Source organism: Notolabrus celidotus, chromosome 6 (genome assembly GCF_009762535.1).
Source record: "Notolabrus celidotus isolate fNotCel1 chromosome 6, fNotCel1.pri, whole genome shotgun sequence".
Taxonomy (NCBI): Eukaryota; Metazoa; Chordata; class Actinopteri; order Labriformes; family Labridae; genus Notolabrus; species Notolabrus celidotus.
The window spans coordinates 9,638,744-9,663,073 of NC_048277.1; the positions used below are offsets into that span (position 1 = coordinate 9,638,744).

The 24,330-nt window shown below is 39.6% G+C and overlaps 2 protein-coding genes across 3 annotated transcripts; both read left to right on the top strand.

Annotated features, from left to right (window-relative positions):
* Positions 1-552: 552 nt before the first annotated feature.
* On the top strand, positions 553-7,493 carry LOC117813818 (G1/S-specific cyclin-D1-like). Of its 2 annotated transcripts, XM_034684857.1 has the most exons (6): positions 572-725; positions 801-1,057; positions 2,838-3,053; positions 3,963-4,122; positions 4,847-4,995; positions 5,078-7,493. In XM_034684857.1, the coding sequence occupies exons 2-6, from the start codon at positions 854-856 to the stop codon at positions 5,234-5,236; spliced, it is 888 nt and encodes a 295-aa protein (XP_034540748.1). In that variant the 5' UTR covers positions 572-725; positions 801-853; the 3' UTR covers positions 5,237-7,493. The 2 variants fall into 2 exon arrangements, with proteins under 2 accessions (XP_034540747.1, XP_034540748.1); XM_034684856.1 differs by having other exon boundaries at positions 553-1,057.
* A 3,511-nt stretch (positions 7,494-11,004) lies between these two features.
* Positions 11,005-24,056, top strand: zgc:158868 (uncharacterized protein LOC791147 homolog). The gene is made up of 7 exons (XM_034686019.1): positions 11,005-11,241; positions 15,755-15,809; positions 16,780-16,976; positions 17,314-17,371; positions 19,604-19,722; positions 21,503-21,613; positions 22,123-24,056. Exons 1-7 carry the CDS (start codon positions 11,095-11,097, stop codon positions 22,234-22,236), a joined length of 801 nt encoding a protein of 266 aa, XP_034541910.1. The 5' UTR covers positions 11,005-11,094; the 3' UTR covers positions 22,237-24,056.
* The last annotated feature ends 274 nt before the right edge of the window (positions 24,057-24,330 follow it).

Sequence of the window (24,330 nt, forward strand, 5' to 3'; positions counted from 1 at the left end):
GCAACTCTTTAACTATTGTTAACATACAAATCCTCTTTTTAATTCTATATGTTCCCTCTTTGTCACCTCACTCATAGTGACTAATTTCGAGACCACCTTTTAGGATGAAACTTCTGCATTGGAAGGCACAAGCATTTTAATATGTGATGTCAGCTGTAAGGCAAAGGAATGTATATCTATATTTAAAAAATGGTACCCAAGCTGTTTCTGAGAAGGTATTCTATGAGAAACAAATCAGATTCTGAATGCACGTTGTGTAAAATAACACCCATCTTCTGATTTCAGAAAGGTGCTTTGAAAACCCAGTTGAACTAGCTTACTACTTTGACTTTGTCAGACAGAGAAAGTATCCTATCTCCTCTTAATAATGCTTCCTTTTATTTTTAATTCAAGCTTATTGTAATAGGCTTTGATTGACTTGATTTAATGAAGCATATTGATGTGATATAGATGGATTTATGGTTTATTTTGAAGTGTTTGACCGGATATAGTATACTGCTCTCTCATAGGTTGACGGGTGAGAGATATAAAGGACAGCAGCGCTGCTCTGATAGTGAAGACTTCTCACTCTGCCGGTGCTGAGACCATTGACACACAACACTGATCGGTGTGTGAAACAAAAGAAACTTGTGTTAAACCCGGGCAGAGAAGAAACAAGCTAACCCTCCGACACCACGGAGAGAAACGGGACTTAATAAGTCAGACTCTAACAAACTTTCATCCAGGTAAAAATAAAGTAGAAGACGTGTTTTCTTCATGATGTTGAGCGGATAATGAACATTGATTGTGAGCTACTTCAGAGCTTACAGAGCTGCACGCTGAGACCACAGACTGCTTCAGAGCACAGAGGTAAATGGACGCGCAGCTGCTGTGCTGTGAGGGGGACAGGCCTGTTATCCGGAGGGCCTACCGGGACTCCAACCTGTTGACTGACCGGGTCCTGCAGGCCCTGCTGCGGGCTGAGGACAAGTACCTCCCCGCTCCGAACTACTTCAAATGCGTCCAGAAAGAGATAGTCCCGTACATGAGGAGGATAGTGGCCACCTGGATGCTGGAGGTGAGTTTAAACAACCAGAATACGGACAAACTCACTTGAACAAAGCTCATCAGTCAATCTGAAAACTTTAGTATGAAGTTTGTGGTGTTATTAAAAGACATTTATGAATTCAGCATGCATAACTTAACAAAATGTGTGAACAAACACAGATTTAATAAACACACCAGACAGCTCTGCGGCACGCTCCTCTTTCAGTAAGATAGAAAAATAGATAATGGAAAGGATCAGTGTTATAGATGTGTAAGAAATGTATGCCGAATGAAACTTCAATTCCTCAAAACTAAGTACCGCAAATAAAAGTTTAATATAATATAAAGCTGTTTATACACACGCTGCATCTTATCTTCTTAGTGAGTTTTTCAATGGGGTTTGATACTAAGTTGTGTAACTTGCAGGCGTAAGTATCTTATACATAAAGGAGGATAAACATGAGCGTGATTCGGGTTTGTAATGTATATTTAATTACTATTTGAAGTCAACATTGTGAAACCGAAGCTGCCATGTTTAAAATCTCTGTTTTAAGTGGTTTATTTTGTGAAACATCTTAAGTGCTTCAACAAAAGCTGATCGCCTTATTTTCTCTACATAAAAGTAATATTTTCGCTACATTCTTGGTTAACTTTAACATTGTGTGTAAGCATGAAAAAGAGAGCGTTACATACTTTTTATGAGTTTCAAAGACTCGGGAACATTTTAAATATTTTTGTAAAAGTTGGGAGCCACCAGGCTGCAGACCACGCGCTGCCTTTGTGTTGGAGGCTCGTGAGGAGCTGGATAAGTTTTACTGAGGCTCCACATCCTCTGCAATTAACATGATTCAGCTTTACAGCCCTCTACACACTCACACAGACAACAACTGGATACTGCAGTCTTGTTGTAGTCTTCTTGAAAGAATGATGATTGTCATGTAATAATACATCAATACAACTTATTTATGAGGGCAGCATTTTTCATCCTGCTTAAACACTTTTAAGGTTCTTTAGGTTCAGACAGGTTCTTTAAGAAGGACTCAAACAAAAGAAAAACAGGTCATTATGCAGATATTTGGGATTTTCTCTCAGTGATATAAAACTGACAAGAAGCTACTGATTCTCTCATTAGTGAAACAAAAACTAACCTGATTTGATTTTCCTTATATCTTTTAGAATAAGGCTATATATTTGTTATTTTTCTGCCTAAAAATACAATTATGCAGGGAATTTGGTATTTTGGGGGTTTTGATGTCCAAACATAGTCATGTTTGGTTTATTTAAATAAAGTGTATTATAAAAACAGCAGACAGCTGATCACCAGTAATGATTTATACTCTAATATCTGTGATATTAACTGATAATCTATCTTTTGCTATATCTGTCCTACATCCCTGAATCGACAAAGGTTGTGAAAATAAGATTCCCTGAAAATGACACTGACTTTTGAAATGTGTTGCATGCTTTATGTGCCTTTTTAAAGTGCATGAAATAATCAGAGAGGTGTGCAGGTAACATCAGTGCGAAAAGGAGATCTGAACTCAAAGCTTTTTTATGCTTTGTAAAAAGTGGACACGACAAACAGATGACTAAAATAAATGAAAATAAACTTCAGGTCCTCTGTGAGTATAGAAGAGATATAAACACAAGACCTATCAACAATTACAATATTTAACCCTTGCCTGTTTGCAGCCTTTTCAAAGTGTAACATTAAACAATATAAAACTCAAAGAGCAGCTCCAGTACTTTATGAGATCTTTATGGTTAAACATTGATTAATAGGGGTGTTGTTGTCGTGGTTCTCTGTGCAGGTTTGTGAGGAGCAGAAGTGTGAGGAAGACGTCTTCCCCCTGGCTATGAACTACGTGGACCGCTTCCTGTCAGTAGAACCAACAAGGAAGACACACCTGCAGTTACTTGGAGCTGCCTGCATGTTCCTGGCTTCAAAGCTGAAGGAGACAATCCCCCTGACTGCAGAGAAACTCTGCATCTACACCGACAACTCCGTCACTCCCTCACAGCTGCTGGTAGGTCATCAGCAGAGGACAGAGATTTAGTAAACACAGGCTGTGCTAGTTTATCTTACCGTGGAGAACACAGGTTACCACTGGCTTTGTCTGATCAGTGGTGTGTTGCACAAATAATATGTTGGATTCAGACTACCAAAGTGACTTGACATCACAAACAAACTAAAGATTTAGGCAGAGGTATATTTACTTGAGTTACTGTTTATAAGTGGAGTCTGGTAGCTTTGAAGAGAGCGATCTAACAGCTGATTCTGGGAGGATATATACATATTTCTTGAGATTATATTTTGGACCTTTGATGCCTTCATTCAGAGGACATGAGATGCAAAATTAAGCCACCAAGGATAAGGATAAGAAAGGTACTTTAATTGTTATTAATCCCCAGGGGGGGAATTCAATTTTTTTCACTCATGCTATTTTTGGACATGCTACACATACAATTTTTTTGGTATATACATACAAATGCACACACTTGCAGTGAACATGCTTAGGGAGAGATTTCAGAGTGAGGATACTGCCGTCAACCAGCGCACCCAAGAATAAGGATAAAAAATATTCAAAGTCACCTTTACTGGGGGACACTTGAATCTTTAAGTCTAGTTAGATGAAGGATTTTGGATTGATGGATGCCTCCTCATAGTTTTAGAGATGAAGCCCTTTCCCATCGATCGTCTCTGAAGGCCACTTTATGACTAAGTATCTAAAAAAGTGGCTGAATTATCACAAAGTTCACTCGTACTCCCCTGAGCAGAGGACCTGATGGTCCTAATGACCCCTGATCAATTTTTCTCAGAGCCACCTTAAAGCCAAAGATCCCTTCATGCAGACAGAAACATTCCTCCCTGTGTTAGTTAATCCGTTCATCTGTCTGTGAGTCAATCTTGAACCTGGCCGTCTGTCCTCTCACAGCAGATGGAGCTGATGGTCTTGAACAAGCTGAAGTGGGACCTGGCCTCTGTTACCCCTCTGGACTTCATTGACCACTTCCTGTCTCAGCTGGCGGTCAGGAGGGAGAACAGACCGCTCCTCAGGAAGCACGCGCAGACGTTTGTGGCGCTCTGTGCTACAGGTATTCAACACTTTACCATTATCTCTCTTTGTATTCAAAATGATTTACAGCCACACCTCAAAGCAGGTTGACAACAACTGGTGTGATAAGGCGAAATGATCTGCTCAGTTATTGCTCAAATAAAGATCAATGTTAGATTTAATACATGGATGAACAACACACATTCAGTCCAACTCGAGGCATGATGTGTTGTTTTTTATTGTTGGTTGGCTCAGGAGTTTTACCTTACTTCATCCACTAGATGAACTTTAGAAACATTTGTCAGTAAAATATGAAATGTGTGTCTTCTATTGCTCTGTTGGTGTATTTGTATATCTTTGCTCTGAACAGTTGTAGCTCTCCTCATGTTCAGGGTTTTAACTCTTCATGTCCAGTGTCGCTCATTTTAAACCTCCCCTGAGTTGAACCTCAGATCGTTCTTTAAGACCTAGCTGCTCATTCCTGGAAGAAGACTTCTAGCATAACATTTAGTTCGTTAACTTTGTGATCTTCAGACTCAGAAGAGAAAATATCACCTTCATATAGACTTCTCAGAGTTTAAAATCCTCTGTGCAGAGTCTGATTCTTTCAAGAGGTCTCGTAGATCATGTCTGGCCTCTCACTGCGACCTCTGTTTAGGGTTTTCTTGGGTTCTGATAAATCTCTTTTATTTATGTATTTTTGTCATTATGTGTTATTTAAGAGGCTCCATCTCACCATGACTTTGTGTTTCGGTCCTGTGCAGACGTGAAGTTCATAGCGAGTCCTCCATCCATGGTGGCAGCTGGCAGTATGGTGGCAGCAGTGGAGGGTCTGCAGATGAGGATGGTTGGAAACACCTCCATCTGTGAGAAACTGACGGAGCAGCTGGCTCAGACCATCAGGAGCGACCCGGTGAGTCCACCTATCAGTCACATGGTCACTGTGCTACACCTGACCTGTGTGAGCATCACACTGATGATCTCTCCCTCCTCAGGATTGTCTCAGAGCATGTCAGGAGCAGATCGAGTCTCTGCTGGAGACCAGCCTCAGACAGGCGCAACAACAACACTCTGTCACCATGGAAACTAAGAACAGCAGCGAGGGGCAGGACCTCTCAGCGACGCCTACAGACGTCAGAGACATCAACATCTGACGAAGAAGGAGACTCCTGACATTAAATTTTACACACTCACACCTGGCTTTGTTTCACGTGTGTGTGTTTGATGAGCTCTGCAGGACTGACTGTGTCAGAGCTGTTTACATGATGTCCACGATGAACTGTGCAGGGACCAGAAGACAAGCTGATTGGACGGAGACACGTCCAGGACAAGCTTAAGACTGAGAAGCAGCTGACTGTGGGGAGCAGCTGAAACAGAAACATGTTTACGTGCAGCTTTACCTCTGAGAACGCACACCCAGGTGTGTTCAGACCTGAATCTGTCAAACCCTGAAGGACAACATTGACACACTGATATGTTTTAATATCTGAAACTCACACCTGTTGTTATTTTGATGCAGAGTGTCCACAGTCTCTGGAAACACAGTTTGACAAGTTTATTGATCGGGTGTTGATTCTTGCTGATTTAACGCTGAATTCATGATTCAAGGATCGTTTGATTCTTCATGCTCACTTAACATCACTGATGTTAGGTTTGCTTACCTGTCTCCAGGCCTGTTTTTATTCGAAGGTTAAAACAACAAATATACAGAGCTCATGAAGTCCTGTAGAGGGGATCAATTTTAACTTGTGTGCACAAGACAGAAACACTCACTTCTGGCTCCTACACCCTGTTTATTCTAACAACAGAAGGATATAAGGTTTGTCACAGTTATCTTTGTGGTAGTAATGAGATGCTAGAACACAGGAAGCAATAATCGAGCTAACTGTGGGATAGGGTTGTGACATCATGGAGATTAATGTTGTAGCTATGATCTAGCTAGTAAAGCAAAACTTTGTGAACCAAAATGACTCCACAGAAAATCTATATCATTGCTTAGGGGTCCCGTATTAAATTAAAAGGTTCTCTCAAACATCACTCATCAATAAATCACTCTCTCACCAAGAAGAATGGACTTGATCTAACAGAGCAGAGCTTATTACAAAATATCAACACAACATGAGGCACATCCCCCAACTATGCCAGCAGAGGGCGCTTATGGCACACATCAAATATCCGTCTCATTTTAACCACACAATCAAAGATAACGACGGGTAAATAGTGACAGATGATGGAGTCAGTTCACCTGCTGCATTCACACAGGTTAATAAAATGTGCACACAAGATCAAAGTCATCACCTCACGGGACTTCAGGGGCTCAGAGAAAATACCAACAGGTTACTTTATGAATTTTAAAACTCAAAAACTTTTTTTACTGAACTTCTGAGATTTCAGAGTTAAAGTGAATTTATTATGAGTGTTTCAACATGGTCAGTAACGTGTCTTTCCAGACAGATGTGAATGCATAGTTTACAGTGGTGTTTCTCACAGAGGGGTCTCTATAACTCTATCAGTGGGTGACAGAATGACAGACAGTGACTGACTGGACATGAGTTTTATGAACTTTATGTCATAAAAGACTTTAGAGCTTAAATCATAGCAGACAGGGGACAGTGGGATGCACTGACCGACATCTGTGGGAGACTTAAGTGATATTTTTGGGGACCTTGATGTGGACACATCTGAGAATTTGAGAAAATGAAAATGAACATTATTTTCAGAACACCCCCTGCTTTCTGTGTGAGGTTTCAAACTAGGAGCAAAACTTCACAGGTGGGTGTAGTGTAATTTTTTCACCACTAGATAGAGTCACTTCACAGGGATACAGCAGCCACCAAACATTAAGGATTGTCAGAAGAGAAAACAGACATTTAGCTTCAATTTTGTCTGATGGAGAGCAGTAAAAGTGGCCATTGATGGATACTTTAAATGAAAATCACTTCTGATTTCATATTCTGTGTTTGTCTCTGGATTTTATGCTATTTAAAAGTATGGAAGTGTGAAAAGACTAAAGAAACTGAAGCTGAATTTATCATCCTAACTTAAATGACATTTCTTTGTTACGTCCATCCACTTTCATGTCATCTGGAGATTTTGTCCTCAGACAGTTGGAAACCACACGGACAGGAAGGCCTTCTTCGGACCCATTCCCCAGTGAGACAGGTCCTGCAGCTCTGCTTTGCTCTGATATTTATTTTTTCTACGTGTTCAGGGAGTTTACAGATGGAGGTTGTGCTGCTCTGTGTGCATGACTGTACAATGGTTCTGATGGGTCTTAAGAAAAGAGGAGAAGAATAGATTGTTCACTGTGGTATGATATTTTTTAACAGAAGCTTGTACAAGGTTCATGATGTGTCTGTGTTTGAATGAACAGTGAGGATCAATTAAAGGAAGACTGTCTGATAAAACTTTTATAGGTTTTTGAGATTTTTACATCTTCTTCAGTTCAGTTTTATGCACATAACCATGTCCTTGATGTTGAACAGGCTAAAACTGTCGGCCTCTGTTCTGATAATTGCCTCTAATTACTTCATCTGCACCTTTCAAAACTACACTGTAAATTTAAATACTACACACTGTACCTTTAAATACTACACACTGTACCTTTAAATACTACACACTGTACCTTTAAATACTACACACTGTACCTTTAAATACCACACACTGTACCTTTAAATACTACACACTGTACATCTAAATACTGCACACTGTACCTTTAAATACTACCAACTACCTCTGAATACTGCATACTATACCTTTAAATACCACACACAGTACCTTTAAATACTACACACTGTACCTCTAAATACTACACACTGTAAATACTACACACTGTACCTTTAAATACAACACACTGTACCTTTAAATACTGAACACTGTACCTTTAAATACTACACACTATACTGTCAAATACTACACACTATACTGTCAAATACTACACATTGTACCTCTAAATACTGCTCACTGTAAATACTACACACTGTACCTTTAAATACTGCACACTGTACCCTTAAGTACTGCACACTGTACCTTTAAATACTACACACTGTAACTTTAAGTACTACACAATGTACCTCTAAATACTGCACACTGTACCTTTAAATACTATACACTTTACCCTTAAATACTACACACTATACCGTTAAATACTACACACTGTACCTTTAAATACTGAACACTGTACCTTTAAATACTACACACTATACTGTCAAATACTACACACTATACTGTCAAATACTACACATTGTACCTCTAAATACTGCTCACTGTAAATACTACACACTGTACCTTTAAATACTGCACACTGTACCCTTAAGTACTGCACACTGTACCTTTAAATACTACACACTGTAACTTTAAGTACTACACAATGTACCTCTAAATACTGCACACTGTACCTTTAAATACTATACACTTTACCCTTAAATACTACACACTATACCGTTAAATACTACACATTGTACCTCTAAATACTGCACACTGTACCTTTAAATACTGCACACTGTACCTTTAAGTACTGCACACTGTACTTTTAAATACTACACACTGTACCCTTAAATAACAAACACTGTACCTTTAAATAATACACACTGTACCTCTAAATACTACACACTGTACCTTTAAATATTGCACACCGTACCTTTAAATACTTCACACTTTACCTTTAAATGCACGAGCGCCAGTCTCAACCCGGGAACTCGAGGTTCTGCAGGGAGCAGAGTCCATGTCTTCCTGAGGGAGTGTGGATAGACTGTGATGGTTCAAACCGGTCTAATTAATAACCTCAGTTAAAAAACTTTATAAGATCAAAAATGACGTCATCATATATGAACTGAATCTAGACCATAGACTGTATAAAATATGGACGTAGTATCCGTGACGTCACCCATCTGTTTATGAAGGGCTGTTTTGAGACCAATCGTCAGCGGCAGCCATATTGCTTCTGTCAAGCCAGTGTGACGTAAAGAGGTGGCGTTTGAGTCTCTTAGCCAACAGCTGCAGTGTTCCCGCAGGCAGCTGTGCCTCTCATTGGAAGACTTGTAATCTCAATATCTTCGAAATTACCGCGATAGAAAAACATTCACCCCACTCACAGTGAGAGCACACTGAGGAATGAGCTATCCAGACTACACTTGTCTTTTGTACCAGGCTGTAAACATGTTTATTTCTGCTGTAACGATCGTCTTTTTACCATTCATGTGTATGTGACTTCCGGTACTTCCGGAGCCAGCCTCAAGCGGATCCTCGATGAACTGCAGCTTTTAACACTTCCGCATTAGACTCATATTTTTAGACCGGAGGTTGACGTTTGATCTAGACCCTATTGCCCTTTGCTGATGATGTCACATATTGTACCTTTAAATACTACACACTTGATAAAGCTTCTGTCATGATCACTGTGGTCCTGAGCCTTTAAATTGTCCTGGCTGGGATGCCTGCTGTGTTTTTTCTTTTAGACTGATTGATGTACTGTACTTCTTCAACCCCTAGATGGCACCACCAGGGTTTTCTATTGACCAAGTTGTAAAGAAAGAAATTACATAATAATAATAACAATAACAATAATAATAATAAGAAGAAGAAGAAGAAGAAGAAGAAGAAGAAGAAGAAGAAGAAGAAGAAGAAGAAGAAGAAGAAGAAGATGAAATGCTTTGTGACTGGAGGAGTTTTTTCTTAGTTCTAAAGTCATACAAAACAGTTTAATTAATCATAACGTCACGTAATTTAAAAAAACAAAGTAAAGCAAACACAGACAATTAACTTCAATGATGTCTCACAGCATTTTGATTATGATTATGGTTTGACTCCAATCATACTATCACAGCAGTCATTATGGAGCAGCTCCCATAAGCAGCAGGAACATGATGAACCGTTCCGGGTCACGATGACACTAAACTGAAAATTTTAAGCCTGAACTCACTGGCTCTGATCCTGGGGAGTACAATCAATAAATTCTATGTTTTCAGACATGGTGTACAGCCTGTGATGACAGTGGTGATGAACGGCCTGCAGGTATCTCGGTCATAGGTCAGGCTGTGACTGCTCAGAAGTTAAGCAGTCAGTCTGTATTTAAGATGATGTCCCGACAGACAGACAGAAAGACAGACAGGGGATGATCAGAAACTAAAAGCTCAAACAGGATCCTGCTCACTCTGACATAACACATTTACACATGTTGCTTTATTTGTTGAATGGACCTTTATTGACAGTTCAAGGAGCAAACATGTCACACTGGCCCTTCTGATTGGCTGATAGCATACATAAAAAGGTGTGAGTGTGTGTGTAACAGGTGAAGTGGTTTCACTTTTTAAACAGGCTGCTTAAAGGCACGAGCTTGTGGACTTGATTTGAGAACCTGCACAATACGATTTGAGAACTTGTGGATCAAAAATCTGAACTTGTTTGTTTCATTTTTCACTTGTAAAAAAAAAAAAATCACACTCATGTGAACTGAATTTGAAGTTACAGAAAGAAAAAATACATGGTAGCTTGTGGAAAAAATGTGAACTTGTATTTTGAAAATTTTCACTTGTAAAAAATATTCATACAGTCACACAGAATATTCACACATGTGTAGATTGATATTTATAACCACAACTGGATGATAACAACCTCTCGAATCAGTCCCTGTAGCCTTATTCGACGCCTTTGAAATGTCTATCAGAATTATTGATCACAATATTTATGCTAGATAACGTTAGCCAAAGTGCTCTTTAGTTCTGTAACTTCAAATTCGGTTCACATGAGTGTGCATTTTTTTTACAAGGGAAAATGTCTACCTTCATAATGCTTCTGCATACTGCTTCTGCTTTCCTCTGAAGAACACACCTATTGCAAGTTTGTGACGCACTCACAGAGGAGCATTACAACGCTGGGCTCACACACACGCTCAGTCTGTGTGAGAGAGAGGGAGAGAGAGAGAGAGAGAGAGAGAGAGAGAGAGAGAGAGAGAGAGGGAAGAAACACACACTGCTAGACACAGACAAACAGACAGGTGCTGGACTCGTCTAACATGTCAGGGGAACTGTGTGGGAACATCCTGGTGACTGGGACCAGCAGAGGGATCGGACTGGAGCTGGTCAGACAGCTGGCTCAGCAGGTGGAGAAGGAGGCTCACCTGTACGCCTGCTGCAGGGATCCAGAGGGGAGCAGATCTCAGGTGAGACACACCTGACAAAGATCTCAGAGAAGAGGAAGAAGACTTTTTAAGTCTTCAAAAAACATTGACAAAAAACTTAATACGGCTGATTTCTCAACGTGTGTTTTATCAACTTACATTTTGTCTCCAGTATTAAGTTATGTTTCATATTTTCATCATAAAATCTAAATATAAAACATTTCTGACACAATGAAACTGTTTATATTTTCTATGGTTGTGCCTTCTGTGGCATACTTCAAGTACTTTAGATGTTTTAAACGTCTGAGTCCTGATAAAGCACTCACCGCTCAATGAATCATCTGTTCTTCAGTTTCTTACCATCCGGTTTTGTAAGATATAGAACTCTTTATTGCTTTCTTCTGGTGAGTGTTCAAGCCGACACTCCCTCCTAAATAAAAATTACATGAAATAACAGTGGACAACATCAAATAGAAAAAACGAGGTGTGTTGTCAACGAAAAAGTGAAATAAGTTGCAGAAGCAGAAATATACAACCCCAAATTCACAAAAGTTAAGACGCTGTGAGATGATAGTTTGCAAATCATATAAAGTCTATATTCAAATGAAAATAGAGCAAAACAACATATCAGATGTTGAAATGCGTGTTATTGTTTTATAAAGACATATGCTCATATTCAATGTGATGCAGCAACACATTTCAAACAGTTGACACAGGGACAACAAAACATGTAAGAAGTTGTGTAATGCTAAAATAAACACTTGGAGAAACATCTCCCAACTAACAGGTTAATGATCAACAGGTGAGTCACATGACTGGGTATAAAAAGGGCATTTCAGAGAGACTGAGGCTGTTTTCAAAACCGCCTACTATACTAGCAGTACGTACTGATTTGGCCAAAATTCAGTATATAGTAAGCAGTATGTGAGCGAGCAAAATCTGCAGTTTGCCAAAACTCCCTAGGTGTCTACTGATTTGGGAAAATTTCTCAGAATGCATCTGACCAGTCTGCCGCACGTACTGTTTCCCACAATGCACAGCACTCGTTCTGCTTTTTCTTTTCTATTCTTTTTTTTAAGGGGGAACTCAGTTTTTAGGTGCTGTGAAAATTATTAAATTCCATATAAACCACTTCTAAACTTTTTAAATCATAAGTGATGCTAAAGAAGCAGTTTATCTATCAGCTTGGCCGTTGTTTACTTCCGCTTTCCGAAACTGGAAATTCAGTGACGTCTGGCCCAGCATACTGCAACACAGATGGAACAGAACAGTCATACTAAATTCAAAACGCAGTATGTAGTAGGCAGTACCTACTGCCTACTACATTAGTAGGTAGTATGTAGCAGGCTGTTCGAAAACAGCCTGAGTCTCTCAGAGGGAAAGATGGGAAGAGGTTCACCACTCTTTGAGAGACTGCATGATCAAATAGTTCAACAGTTTCAGAATAATGTTCCTCAGAGTAACATGATAAAGAAAGACTGGATTTCATCATCTACAGTACATAATATCATTAAAAGATTAAATCTGGAGACATCTCTGTACAAAAGGGACAAGGACTAAAACCAACTCTGGATGGACCTGATCTTCAGGCCCTCAGGCAGCACTGCATTGAAAACAGACATGACTCTGCAGTGGGAATCACTGCATGGGCTCAAATCACTACTTGTCTGTGAACCCAGTTCATCACTGCATCCACAATTGCAGGTTAAAACTGGACTGAGAGGAAGTGGAAAACTGTCCTGTGGTCTGAGGAAACAAAATCTGATATTCTTTTTGGAAATCATGGACCATGTGTCCTCCGCTCTAAAGAGGAGAGGGACCATATTGTTATCAGCTCACAGTTCAAAAGCCAGACTAAACAGCATTTTACATTTTGAAACACTAGAAACTGGTCTTCTGGGTTCACAACCACTACCAGTTTCATCATTTGGCATGTTTTCTTTACACTGTTTTCAATGAAATATAAACTTTGGATGATATGCAAACATTCAAATTATGTTGTTATCAACATTTTACTCAGCCTCCAGACTTTTATGGAATGGGCGTTGTACTTCAGGTTAAGGACGTTCTTAGTGGACATGCATCTGTAAATTGTATTACTCAGAGCTCAGAAGCTGCTCATTGTGGACTTTACTGAATGCAATGGAAATCATCACACAGGAGAACAGTTTAAAGTCTTGCATGAATGTTTGTTCTGTCAAAGACAAAAAAACAAATCACAGATTAACTCAAATTATCAGTAACTAGCATGCTGAAGGCTTACCCAGTCATTAAACCGCTGGCTTCCAAACACACACCTGGCTCTATTTTCTTCTTCTTTTAGAAGTCAAGCAGTCTAGATGCCTTGCAGCTCACGGCTGCCCCTCAGGTCTAACTCAATCATCTGGATCTTTTGCTTTGTGGCCACCACAAGCCAAGGCTATATCGGGTTTTCAGTGTTGGTATTACATACAAGAGATATCACAAATACAGACAGGCCTTTTGGCTTCATCACTCATTCCACGTCCTCTTTATCATTCAGTCTGTGCTGTCTTCATCCAAATAGAGAAGATTTTATTTTAAGAAACCTCTCCAATCAGCTGGTAAAATGTCAGTCACATAGCTGAACTTTAACCTGTGTGCGAGAAAGACGGTGAAAACCCAACTGCAGAGCAGCCAGGGGAGGGTTAACAATTGGCTGGAGTTTATGGGTGAGTAAATCCACAGCGTGTTAGCATGGCATAGATCATTGTTACAGTCTCCAGGATGAAAGCTAAGGAAGTTTATGCACTGGTTAGGGACTTGGAGACTTTACTTCTTGTTCTGGCCTTAGAAATTGAAATAAATTTGGAAATAAATACATTAGGCTGATCTTTACTGCCCGAAAGTTTGATTCAAAAATAATTAGAAACCTGTCCCAAATAAAAGCCTGGGCTGCTAATTGCAGTTTTATGGTTCATAATTAGTGTGGCTGATGTCAGTACAGCATGTTGTGGTCTGACCTATCATGGACCAGCCTATTGTTTTGTTTTCTACATTTCCATCCATGAATTTATCCTGTTATCGTGAGAAAACAAGAAAAGTTAGTACGATCTTCACATCTCTTGGTTTCATGAGAAAAAAATCCTCCAGGTTTACTGCACTTTGAGTCCAAATCATACACAGTCCCTTCAGCCTGGAGGACAATATCAAAATAAAATACACAGATATGTGTTTGAGAATTTGCACTTCATTAGTAACATTTCTCTGAGGAGTCATTTGCTTTGCATGATTGATGCACACAGGCACAAATTAGCAGGATAGCTACCTTTAGTGTGTCAGCTAATCTTTCTATATAACAACGAGTCAAGTCTTTGAATTTTGACCTGAAGGTGATTTGTGGTGTTCACTTGAAAACAGAAGTTAGACAGGTTTGACCAAAAATAAAATAAAGCTTTGTGTTTATTTGACACATCTGCTGACAGTCAAGCCAAATCTGACACTGAGCCATCCCTGATGAACGAGTGAAGACATTCAACATGAGGGTGTAACAGCGGACACTATCACGTTCCAAACAGACTGAAATAACACAGAGGTCCCTCTGTGACTGGGTGGTTCTTCAACATGTTATCACTGAGGGTAATTCATTTCACCACATCATTACAACCATTTAGACGTTTACATAATATCCACACAGACCTCCTGGAGCCTGTGTGATGGAACAGACAGCTTATCTCTGTTTTTCCTTTTATACCTGCTTCCTGCACTGAAACTGATACACAGTATGTTTAGCCTTAGCTTAGTTTTTAAAGGATACATTGTGTGTTTGTACACATTCAAAATAATATGAGAATAAAGTGTTGGATAGTGTTTTTTAAAATATATCTCCAGAACTTTCATCAAGTTTTACAGTCTACTCACAGAGGAAACTTATAGCTCAAGTTTTACAGATCTCTCTGGAAAAAGATGCTTTTTGGGTATATTAAATTATGTGGAAGAGTATCAGGCCCCGGGATGAGAAAACATCAGAGGAGCAAGATTGTTTTCACTATGCAAAGAAAAAGTTGAAATAAAAAAAATAAATAAATAAAAATTCAATAATGAGAAAAAGTCCATGGCTGGCAGTTGTGACGAAGTACATCTGCATAAAACTGCACCCAGCTCAACGCTGGGGTTTATCATGTTTGCTGTAGTGCCTGTCCATCACTGTTTTTCAAAGATCAGTCTTTAAAGGCAATATACATGTGAGAGATAGAGTAAAGGAAAGAAGAGATGGCAGAGGTCCATCCCTTCAGGTACATTCTGAAACAACTGAAAACAAAACTCCTATGAAGTTTCCTGAAGTTAGCATGAAGCTTTGAGTTAATCTGTAAACATATGCATTTTATTTATTTCTTGTGCATATGTCTACTAAACTGTTAAACATGAAATATAATCTGTTCCGGGTTTTGTAGTTTGTACATAGTTGTGTTGTTGTAAATGTGTTTGAACACAGTAGCAGTGATTCTTGTTTATCTCTGTCTATCCATTCTTCCTTCATCATCTTTCCTTTCTTTCTTTAGCTCTTCATCATGTCTCCCTCTTTCTCTGTTTTCAGGCTCTGAGAGACCTCGCCGCTCAGTATCCTGATAAAATCTCAATAATCAGACTCGGTAAACACAACTGATACACATCTGTGTAAACTAAACACCACACTCACACATTACTCTTAATACTCAATACTCTGGAGAATACAATATTCATAGTGATCTGAAATCATGTTTAACATTTCATGCATACAAATTAATTCATTAAGCTTTCAGTTTAATGTTGATTTTTCCTGCTGGCTACCAAACAGACAAAGACCAGAACCAGAACCAGAACCAGAACCAGAACCAGAGCTTTATGAAAATAATCAGTTAGTTTACCTGAGGTCATTCTTTAAACAGAATGATAGTGCTTAAATCTCTAGCTGCATTTTGAACTTTGGCCACTTGGGGTTCAGATGGCCCTCAAAACTATCATAAACTGCACCATACCTGAACAAGAAAGATGACATAGACGTTGAACAGAAGAGGCCCGGGGATGGATACCTGAGGAACTCCTCTAAACACGTTGGTTCTCTTGCAAACACAAAAACAAAACACTGGAGTACCGGCCCTTCAGAATGATTCAAACCAGTTTAGTAGTGTGCCACAAAGTCTAACCCTGTTAGACTTGTTAAAGCAGCATCACAATATTATACAATCACACTTTCAAAAAGTTGTGTAAAGCCTAATAAAACAAACTCCGGTGTGGCAGAGTTTAGAATCATGATTGGGTATAACTCCAGAGAGGTTGAGTCTCAGAGGGAAAGATGGGCAGAGTTTCACCACTCTGCATCAGATTTAAAATAAGTGTATCTATATCTGAAAATAATAACGTTTTTCAGTTAAAACATGTGACACATCCTCTTCGCACCTTTTACAGTTAAATATAGACAGATGTTGCAACATTTCCTCTTTTTATGGTTGATAAGATCAAATAATATCAACACTTCCACTTGTATTTCATCAGACTCAAATGTGATTGTATCACTTTCTGTAGATTTCTCTGATAGTAGCATGCCTTTGGTTGAGTAATGTGTACATTCCAAATCTGCAGATACATCAGATGAGGACAGTATCTCTGCAGCCGTTAAGGCTGTGAGCGAGCAGATCGGGGATGGTGGGTTGAACCTTCTCATCAACAACGCTGCTATCAACCAACCAGATTCACCAGCTCCGCTGTCTGCCACGGAGAAAAAACACATGATGGATGTTTTTGAAACTAACGTGGTCGGACCATTTCTCCTGGCAAAGGTTAGTTTGTCTAACTCTTGTCTGTGCACACACAGAGACACTCACAGACACAGGTTTGAATACTGAAACAGCGTTAGTAAAGATGAAAAGTGGTGGCAGCAACTATTTTTGGAAGATTGGAACACAAGACTGTTAAATAAGGGGTGACTATTTAGCTTAACGTTTACATTCTGTGCCACATGAACAAGTTATCTTCCTCTAAACGGGTGGCCCCACTCTAAATCCCTGCTCTCTTCTCAAAGTTGTATCCACTGTCCTGTCTCTCAGTTAAGGTTTAGAATGAATTCTTAGTATAACTTATTACCAGCCATTTAATTTACCACCTCTTTGTCTTCAGATGTTTCTTCCACTCCTCCAGAGGGCAGCAGAGAGGGACCCACCTGGAAATGACAAAGGTAATATCTTTAATGAACTCATTAAAGGAACTTAAACTCACATGGAACTTGTCTCATAGTAATGAGTAATAATAATATTGAGGTTTCTTGACAAAAGTTTCACCACTGAATTAAATGAATGATCGATTATCCCTAAATTCTCCGTAGATGACGGATTCAGTGAATGCAAAGTGTTTAGTATTTAGAGGCACAGTGTGTAGTATTTAAAGATACAGTCTGTAGTATTTAAAGGTAGTGTGTAGTATTTGGGGGCGCTGGTGGCGCCACCCCAAAATATATTAAAAAGGTAGTGTGTAGTATTTAAAGGCATAGTGTGTATTATCTAAATGTAAAGTTTGAGTATTTAAATGTACAGTGTGTTATATTACAAGGTGCAGTGTGTAATATTTATAGTACAGTCTGTATTATTTAAAGGTACAGTGTTAAATAAGAATTATCTATTTAGCAGTGTGCTAGATATCGCTAAATATTCCCATTTCTTCATGCTGTAGCTTTGATATAAGTGTCTCTGTCTGAAATGTTTTCATTGACGAAGATTTATAGCCACTTGATGGACACAGACTTTCTCTGTCATAGTTGTCTCTATTTCTCCTCATCATCTCTTCTCCTTACCTATCCCCTCAGTTTTTAACTCCCATCCTCCCATCATCATACTCCCTTTATTTAACATTCCAAACTGGTTTGAAACATTCTCTACCGAGGAGGCAGGATGATGTGTTACAACTCTTATCATCTCAGCTATGGGGTAGCTAGGAGTTGGGGATTTCCTTTCCATGCTTTGACTACGTTTACTGCACCAATAGCATCCTGAGAAGACATGAGTCATGTTGGAGCTGAGGGATGGTGTCTTTGGGCTAATCGTTAGTTTGTTTGTCCACACTCTTTAACTCTTTTCACGCTCTCCTCAGACTGGGAGAGCAACCCTTTATTGTAGGCTTCACTTTCAGCTGCCGTCCCAGGACTTTAGACTTGCTTTCAGAAGTCAATATGTTGTATTTTATTTACAACTATAATCTCCACGTTAATGACATCCTTCTTATTTTCATCCCCTCTGGCTAACCAAGCTCACAAAACTTTGACAGAGCTCTGGGTTCCTTGTTTTTTAAATAAAACCTCAGGGCACTGTGTCTTGTTGTAGAATTTTAGTTGTGTGAGATCTGAAATAAGGACATAAACACTGAATTGTCTTTTAAGAGATTTATTCCTTGCAAAGATGGTCAAACAATAGTTATCAGTTCCTCTTTTGGAGAGGGTCAGGCGAGGACCAACTCACCCCCACCAGTTCTCTGGTCAGGTCTAGACAGTGATGCAGATGTGATGATGCTGTAATCCGACGGTACACATGTGAAACAGAAAGTTTAAATGGTTATAGCAAATACAGAAATTAAAAGTAGTTCAGGGGAGCAAGCTGTACTGAACACTTGAACTTTCCATTACAGTCTTTATAGAGATTTTAACATTTACTGTGTAAAAAGATGGACAACTGTCTTAAAGTGAAGCCAAAACATTGAGAGCTCCCCCTACTGACTGTCTAAAGTATAGGTCATAAAGCCCGCCTCCTCCATGTTAACAGATGGGAACTGGTCCTTAAAGATATTTTGCTGAGTTTAGTTTGAATGAGTGGTTTGATGCTATAAAAAGAGGGGATGTGATGCCATTATTGACCTGTTTGACCACTGAAGCTCCTGCAGCACTGTGTGCTGCACCGGATTATCAGAGTAGAGGAGGAACGGTGAGAGGAAACATGACAAATGCTAACACAAAAGTAATTTAACTTTACATAGCTGTGAGTGTGCGTCAAATCACACAATAATCTATTCTGCTGTGGATTGGATCCACCTGAAGGAGCTACCACGCTTTAGCAACAAGGAAAAGGACGACAATATCACAGCCACACCGGCCAGATTGCTTCTGTGCATGGCTTGGCTCCAAATACCTCACCAGTGCAATGTGTCAGCACCAATCACGCCGCTAACCTAAGGTCTTTTGGCTTCATTCATCCTGATGGGAGGAGTTGGAGGCGTGTTGTCCATATTAATACTCAGTTGATGGTTTTTCAGGACAAGTCTTAGCTGTAATTTATCAGATGCTCCAGCTGCTAGCTCCTCTTAAACATCCCAGTCCTATGCATAATCACCTGGAGAACCCTTCCCATTCAAAACCCTGACCAAGGCAGCAGCTACTTTATCCTACTACCATATAATTAAGTCTCTGTGTCTTTGTGTCTCTCAGGTGATAAAATGTCCTGTAGGAGGTCAGCCATCATCAACATCTCCACGATGATCTCCTCCATAGAGAAGTGTCCAGAAAACTTCTCCATGGCTCAGATGTACCCCTACAGGACCAGCAAGGTATCACTGACCCACACAAACTCTGGATTTTACTGGTTAAGTATTGTTAAGAAATTATATGTGATAGTTCTAAAAATGATTTCTTGATGTCAGCAGAGCTTTCATACCAACACATAGACCCTGAAACATGAGAGGGACTGGACTCAGCATCAAAATTGGTTCATTTTAATTTACAAGACCCCGAATCACAACAGAAGTCAGTTATGATGATGTTTTATACAAAGAGTAGGTCTTGGCTCAGACAGGCTCAGACCCACATCACAGAAACAAATAGAGTCAAGGATAAAGCTTGAACTGACATTTCATTTACAGTATCATGCAAAAGGACTCTTGCTGAACTGAAAGGGAGGTCTGAGGCTGTGTGAGCCGAGTTGCAGGGCTTCTTTCTGAGTCTGAGTCTGGCTGCATGGTTGAAGTCGCGGTCCTGGATCAAGGCGCTTGATTGAAGGAAGGTGGCAAAAAAGACGTGTAGATGTGTAGCAGGTCAGGTGTGCAGGTTTGATGGTAGTAGGTGGGTTGATCCAGAAGAGAAAATAAATGAGATAGCAGAGAGACAGAGAAAGGAAACAGGGTACAGGTAAAAAGACGCTAAAGACGTTTTTTATGATATCAGGACAGTATTTACTTGGCTCTCTTCAAAGCAACCAGACTGCATAAACAAAAACAGCTATTTTCCTCACAAAACAAAACATAGGACTTATCTACCACTGCCTCACTCTTTGTGTAATAGTGGGTAATTGTTTGAGGCAGCAGTAGACAACTCCAGTGTCCTGCATGCTAAAATCTGTGTTGGATGACACCTTTGTCATTAGACCTCAAAATATGGACCAAAAATAGAGTCATACTTCAAAAGTACTGCACCTTTTAGATTAGAACAAATCTGTACTCTTGGATATTTGTTCAGCACACACAGTGCTCTTTGATGCAGCTTCACTGTAATCTCTCCATCAGCTAAACAAATACAGTTTCACAAAGGATCAAGATGTCACAGGTGCTCTGGGTGTGGATGACAGGAAAGTATGCAAAGTCATGTCTCAGCCACACGGGTGTGTTCTCGTGTGTGTGTGTGTGTGTGTGTGTGTGTGTGTGTGTGTGTGTGTGTGTGTGTGTGTGTGTGTGTGTGTGTGTGTGTGTATGTGTGTGTGTGTGTCTCCCTGATCCTCCTGTTTGTTCTGTTGCACCTGTTAGGGCGGAACAACTTCCTCATTCATCATTTTTATCCGGACATCGAGTTCAGCGCATCACCTCCACCTAAGCAGAGCTCTAATGCATCACTGCTGTGTTCAGGGACTTTTAAACCTAGGAGATTTGAGTTTCTTTGGATTATCCTTCTGTAAGGACTGCGTCTGATCCAATCACATTTTATAAGAACAGGTTGGACGTGACTGTTGGCTTCATACTAAACTAAGCACTCATAGCACCAGCCAGGGCCGTGGAGCTGACACACCTCCATTAAACCAGCTGTGGACAATCTCAACAGAGTCATAATCTCAGAGTCATTCATTTATGTTTTTGAAAAGGCTTGAACAGTCTGAAACTAAAAACCCAAGAGTATTTTTGTATTTAGTATAGTATTTAGTATTTAGTATTTAGTACTAGTATTTAGTATTTAGTATTTAGTACTAGTATTTAGTATTTAGTATTTAGTATTTAGTATTTAACCCATGAGTATCATTTAACAGGAAAAACTCGAAGTCACTGCGTTAACAAACTGATGAACCATAAAACCAAATAAAACTATACTTTTATGGCTACTAACTTTTGAACTGTTGTTTACTAGGCTGCACTGAACATGCTGACTCGCTGTCAAGCTGAGGACTTCAAAGCAGACAACATCCTGGTGACCGCGATCCACCCTGGCTGGGTCCGCACTGATATGGGAGGAGAGATGGTGAGAAGCACTGCAAGACTGTTAAATACATGAAAGTCACACCTTTAGTTTTAGCAGGTTTATTTAACCGAACAAAACCCTGATTTAAGATGAGAAAGTGTCCACAGTCTCTGAGGAGAAGAAGCAGCTCTGTAGTCTGATGGAGCAGCAGCACATGTGAGTGTTTTTTTTAGGGTGGAGGAAGGATGAACAGACTCCTCCTCAGGGTGGTTCTGTCTTTTCAGTCACTAGCACTCTGCAGAGAGGTACAGGTGGTTCTCTGTGTGTTTCTGCAGAGCCCTCCTGATCCGGAGCCATGCATGTGAAAAGTTTTGAGTCAGGATTGCTCTTCACTTAATCACACAAGCTTAAACACTTAATTTAAAGCTTATTTGATTTGTTATGATGAACTTCAGGTTTCACTCTCCTCCCATGATGCTGCTGCTTTATTGAGGACCGGCAATGTTTTTCAGACGTTTTCTCTTTTACTTCACTCACTCTTTCATTTCTCATGCTTCTCTCCCCTCCAGGCTCCGATGACCTCTCAGGACAGCGTGCTCGGGATGCTTCGTTTGTTGTCCTCACTCAGTAACAAGGACTGTGGGAAGTTTTTGGACTGGCAGGGCGAGTCCATCCCCTGGTAGCAGAAAACACAACCCCTACAGCAGGCCGGTCATTCTGAGGAGTTCTCCATAAACACAGAACACAGGAGTGATGTCACCACAGCTGACCCATTGGAGTCAAATACAAGTTTCTTATAGATGTAAACATTCTGTAACCTCACATTATTTTTCACCATATGTTATTGACCATGTTCTAAATCTTTACAAAGGAGCCGTGTGCAAGACGCAGTGCCATCTGGTGGGGGAGCTGCAGAATGCAACTAACTGAGAAACCTTCACTTCCAAATGTGACAATCTTTAGTGGTCCCAAAACTTGTGAAAACATTGAACCTGTTTGGTTCATCTGCAAACAGTAAAAACACTGCAGTGTGATAGTAACATATAAAATAACATTATATTTCATAATTGAAAAACACAAATTGCATATCAAACTCACTCTGTCTATGTGATTTATTTATTTCACTGTAATCATCCTCCTGTCCTTACTGAACATGCAAACAGTCCTTTGTAGACCCGTGGGGGTGAAAAGTTGAAGGAAATGACAAACAGTGCTCATTGTGTCCAAATACATGTTCTGATTTTAGCTCAAGCTTTAGCAGTCTGAGGCTTGCTAAAGTCCTGGTCATTTAATGTAAATTTCTATCTGTGCCTCTGCAGAAATTATCTTTACTGAGCTGTTTCTGAAGGGCTTATCATACAGACAGTTTAATCAGATGAAACCTGCTGAAAAATCTGCGTTACCTCAGGATAAACTGAGGTAACTGAAATGATTCTGTTTGACTCCTTACATTATAATTTACCTTTAAATTTCCTTGTCCTACACTGATCATTTGTTGGTTGTAGAAACCAACACAGATGCCTTTATTCTGTCTGAGCACCAGAAGAGCAAAGAAGACAGTGTCTGCTTTTTATGTTGGATAATGGACGGTGCAAATGTGTTTGTGTCTATTAACTACTTTACCTCACACTGTTTCAACAATGAGGGCCGACCACATGAAGATACACATCACAGGAGGAGTGTCACTCAAATGTTAACGTACCTCTCAGAGACATGCTGCTGCAACCGCTGCTGCAACACTTAACATGAGCAACATATGAGCAACCGTAAACACAAACAAGTCTACTGTCTTATTTTAGCAAAATTTAAATCAACACAGCTTGGTTTAATAAATAAAAGAAGTCTGGTCAATCATTTTCTTGAGTCCATGAAGAGACAAGATTAGAAATGTAACCGTTCGAAACATTTTTAAATAGTATAATATTACATATATGATATTAGTTTTTATGGTTTACTTTAAAGTATGTTTAGAGTAGACATATGTAGGCTATACATTGGATAGGGATGATAAATAAATGATTTGTTTTGCGCATACAAACACAAATCATGTCCCCCCTGAACAAGTCTGTGCCTCAGTCAGAAAAGTCTGGCTCCACCCGCCTTCATCCAGCTGAGATCCAAATAAACATTTCATGAAGGATCATCTTCTTTTCTTTGACAAATCATGACTTTTGACTGATGAACAACAGCATTTCCATTATTTCTATTATAAAAAAGAACCATTAAATGTTTAAATGGTAAACTTGTGTGAAGGAGCGTTGAGTGTTTCTGTTTAGCCTGTTCATTATCTTCCTGTGATGTGATGAAATCATCTGTAATTAAATGACCTCTATAGATTTCCTGCCTAAAAATCAGCTTAGTCTTATTGAAATCTAATTGTCAGACTTGATATTTTACCCTCTACATGTTACTTAATCAACAAGCTGCTTCATCGTCTTGTACTCTTCTTCTCTGAGACAAACTGTCAATAACATGTCAATAAAAAATGGTTGTTCTCATCTGATTTATTCTTCAGAAAATATTTTAACTAGTTTATGGTCTCAATCTCTAGTTTCAGTCTTCTTCAACACAGCATGATGTTTATTTGGTAATTGATGGTCATATTTAGAGTCACAGAGAGCAGGAAGCAGGGGATGAGTCCAACAGGGGACACCTAGGGTTTGGTACAAGTACTGAGATGCATCTGTCTCAAGGGGTGACCAAAATCTGATAGATTGTTAAGGCGTTTTTCGACCAGAGGAACTTTACCCCAAAGCTACATGCGTTCTGACCGGTGG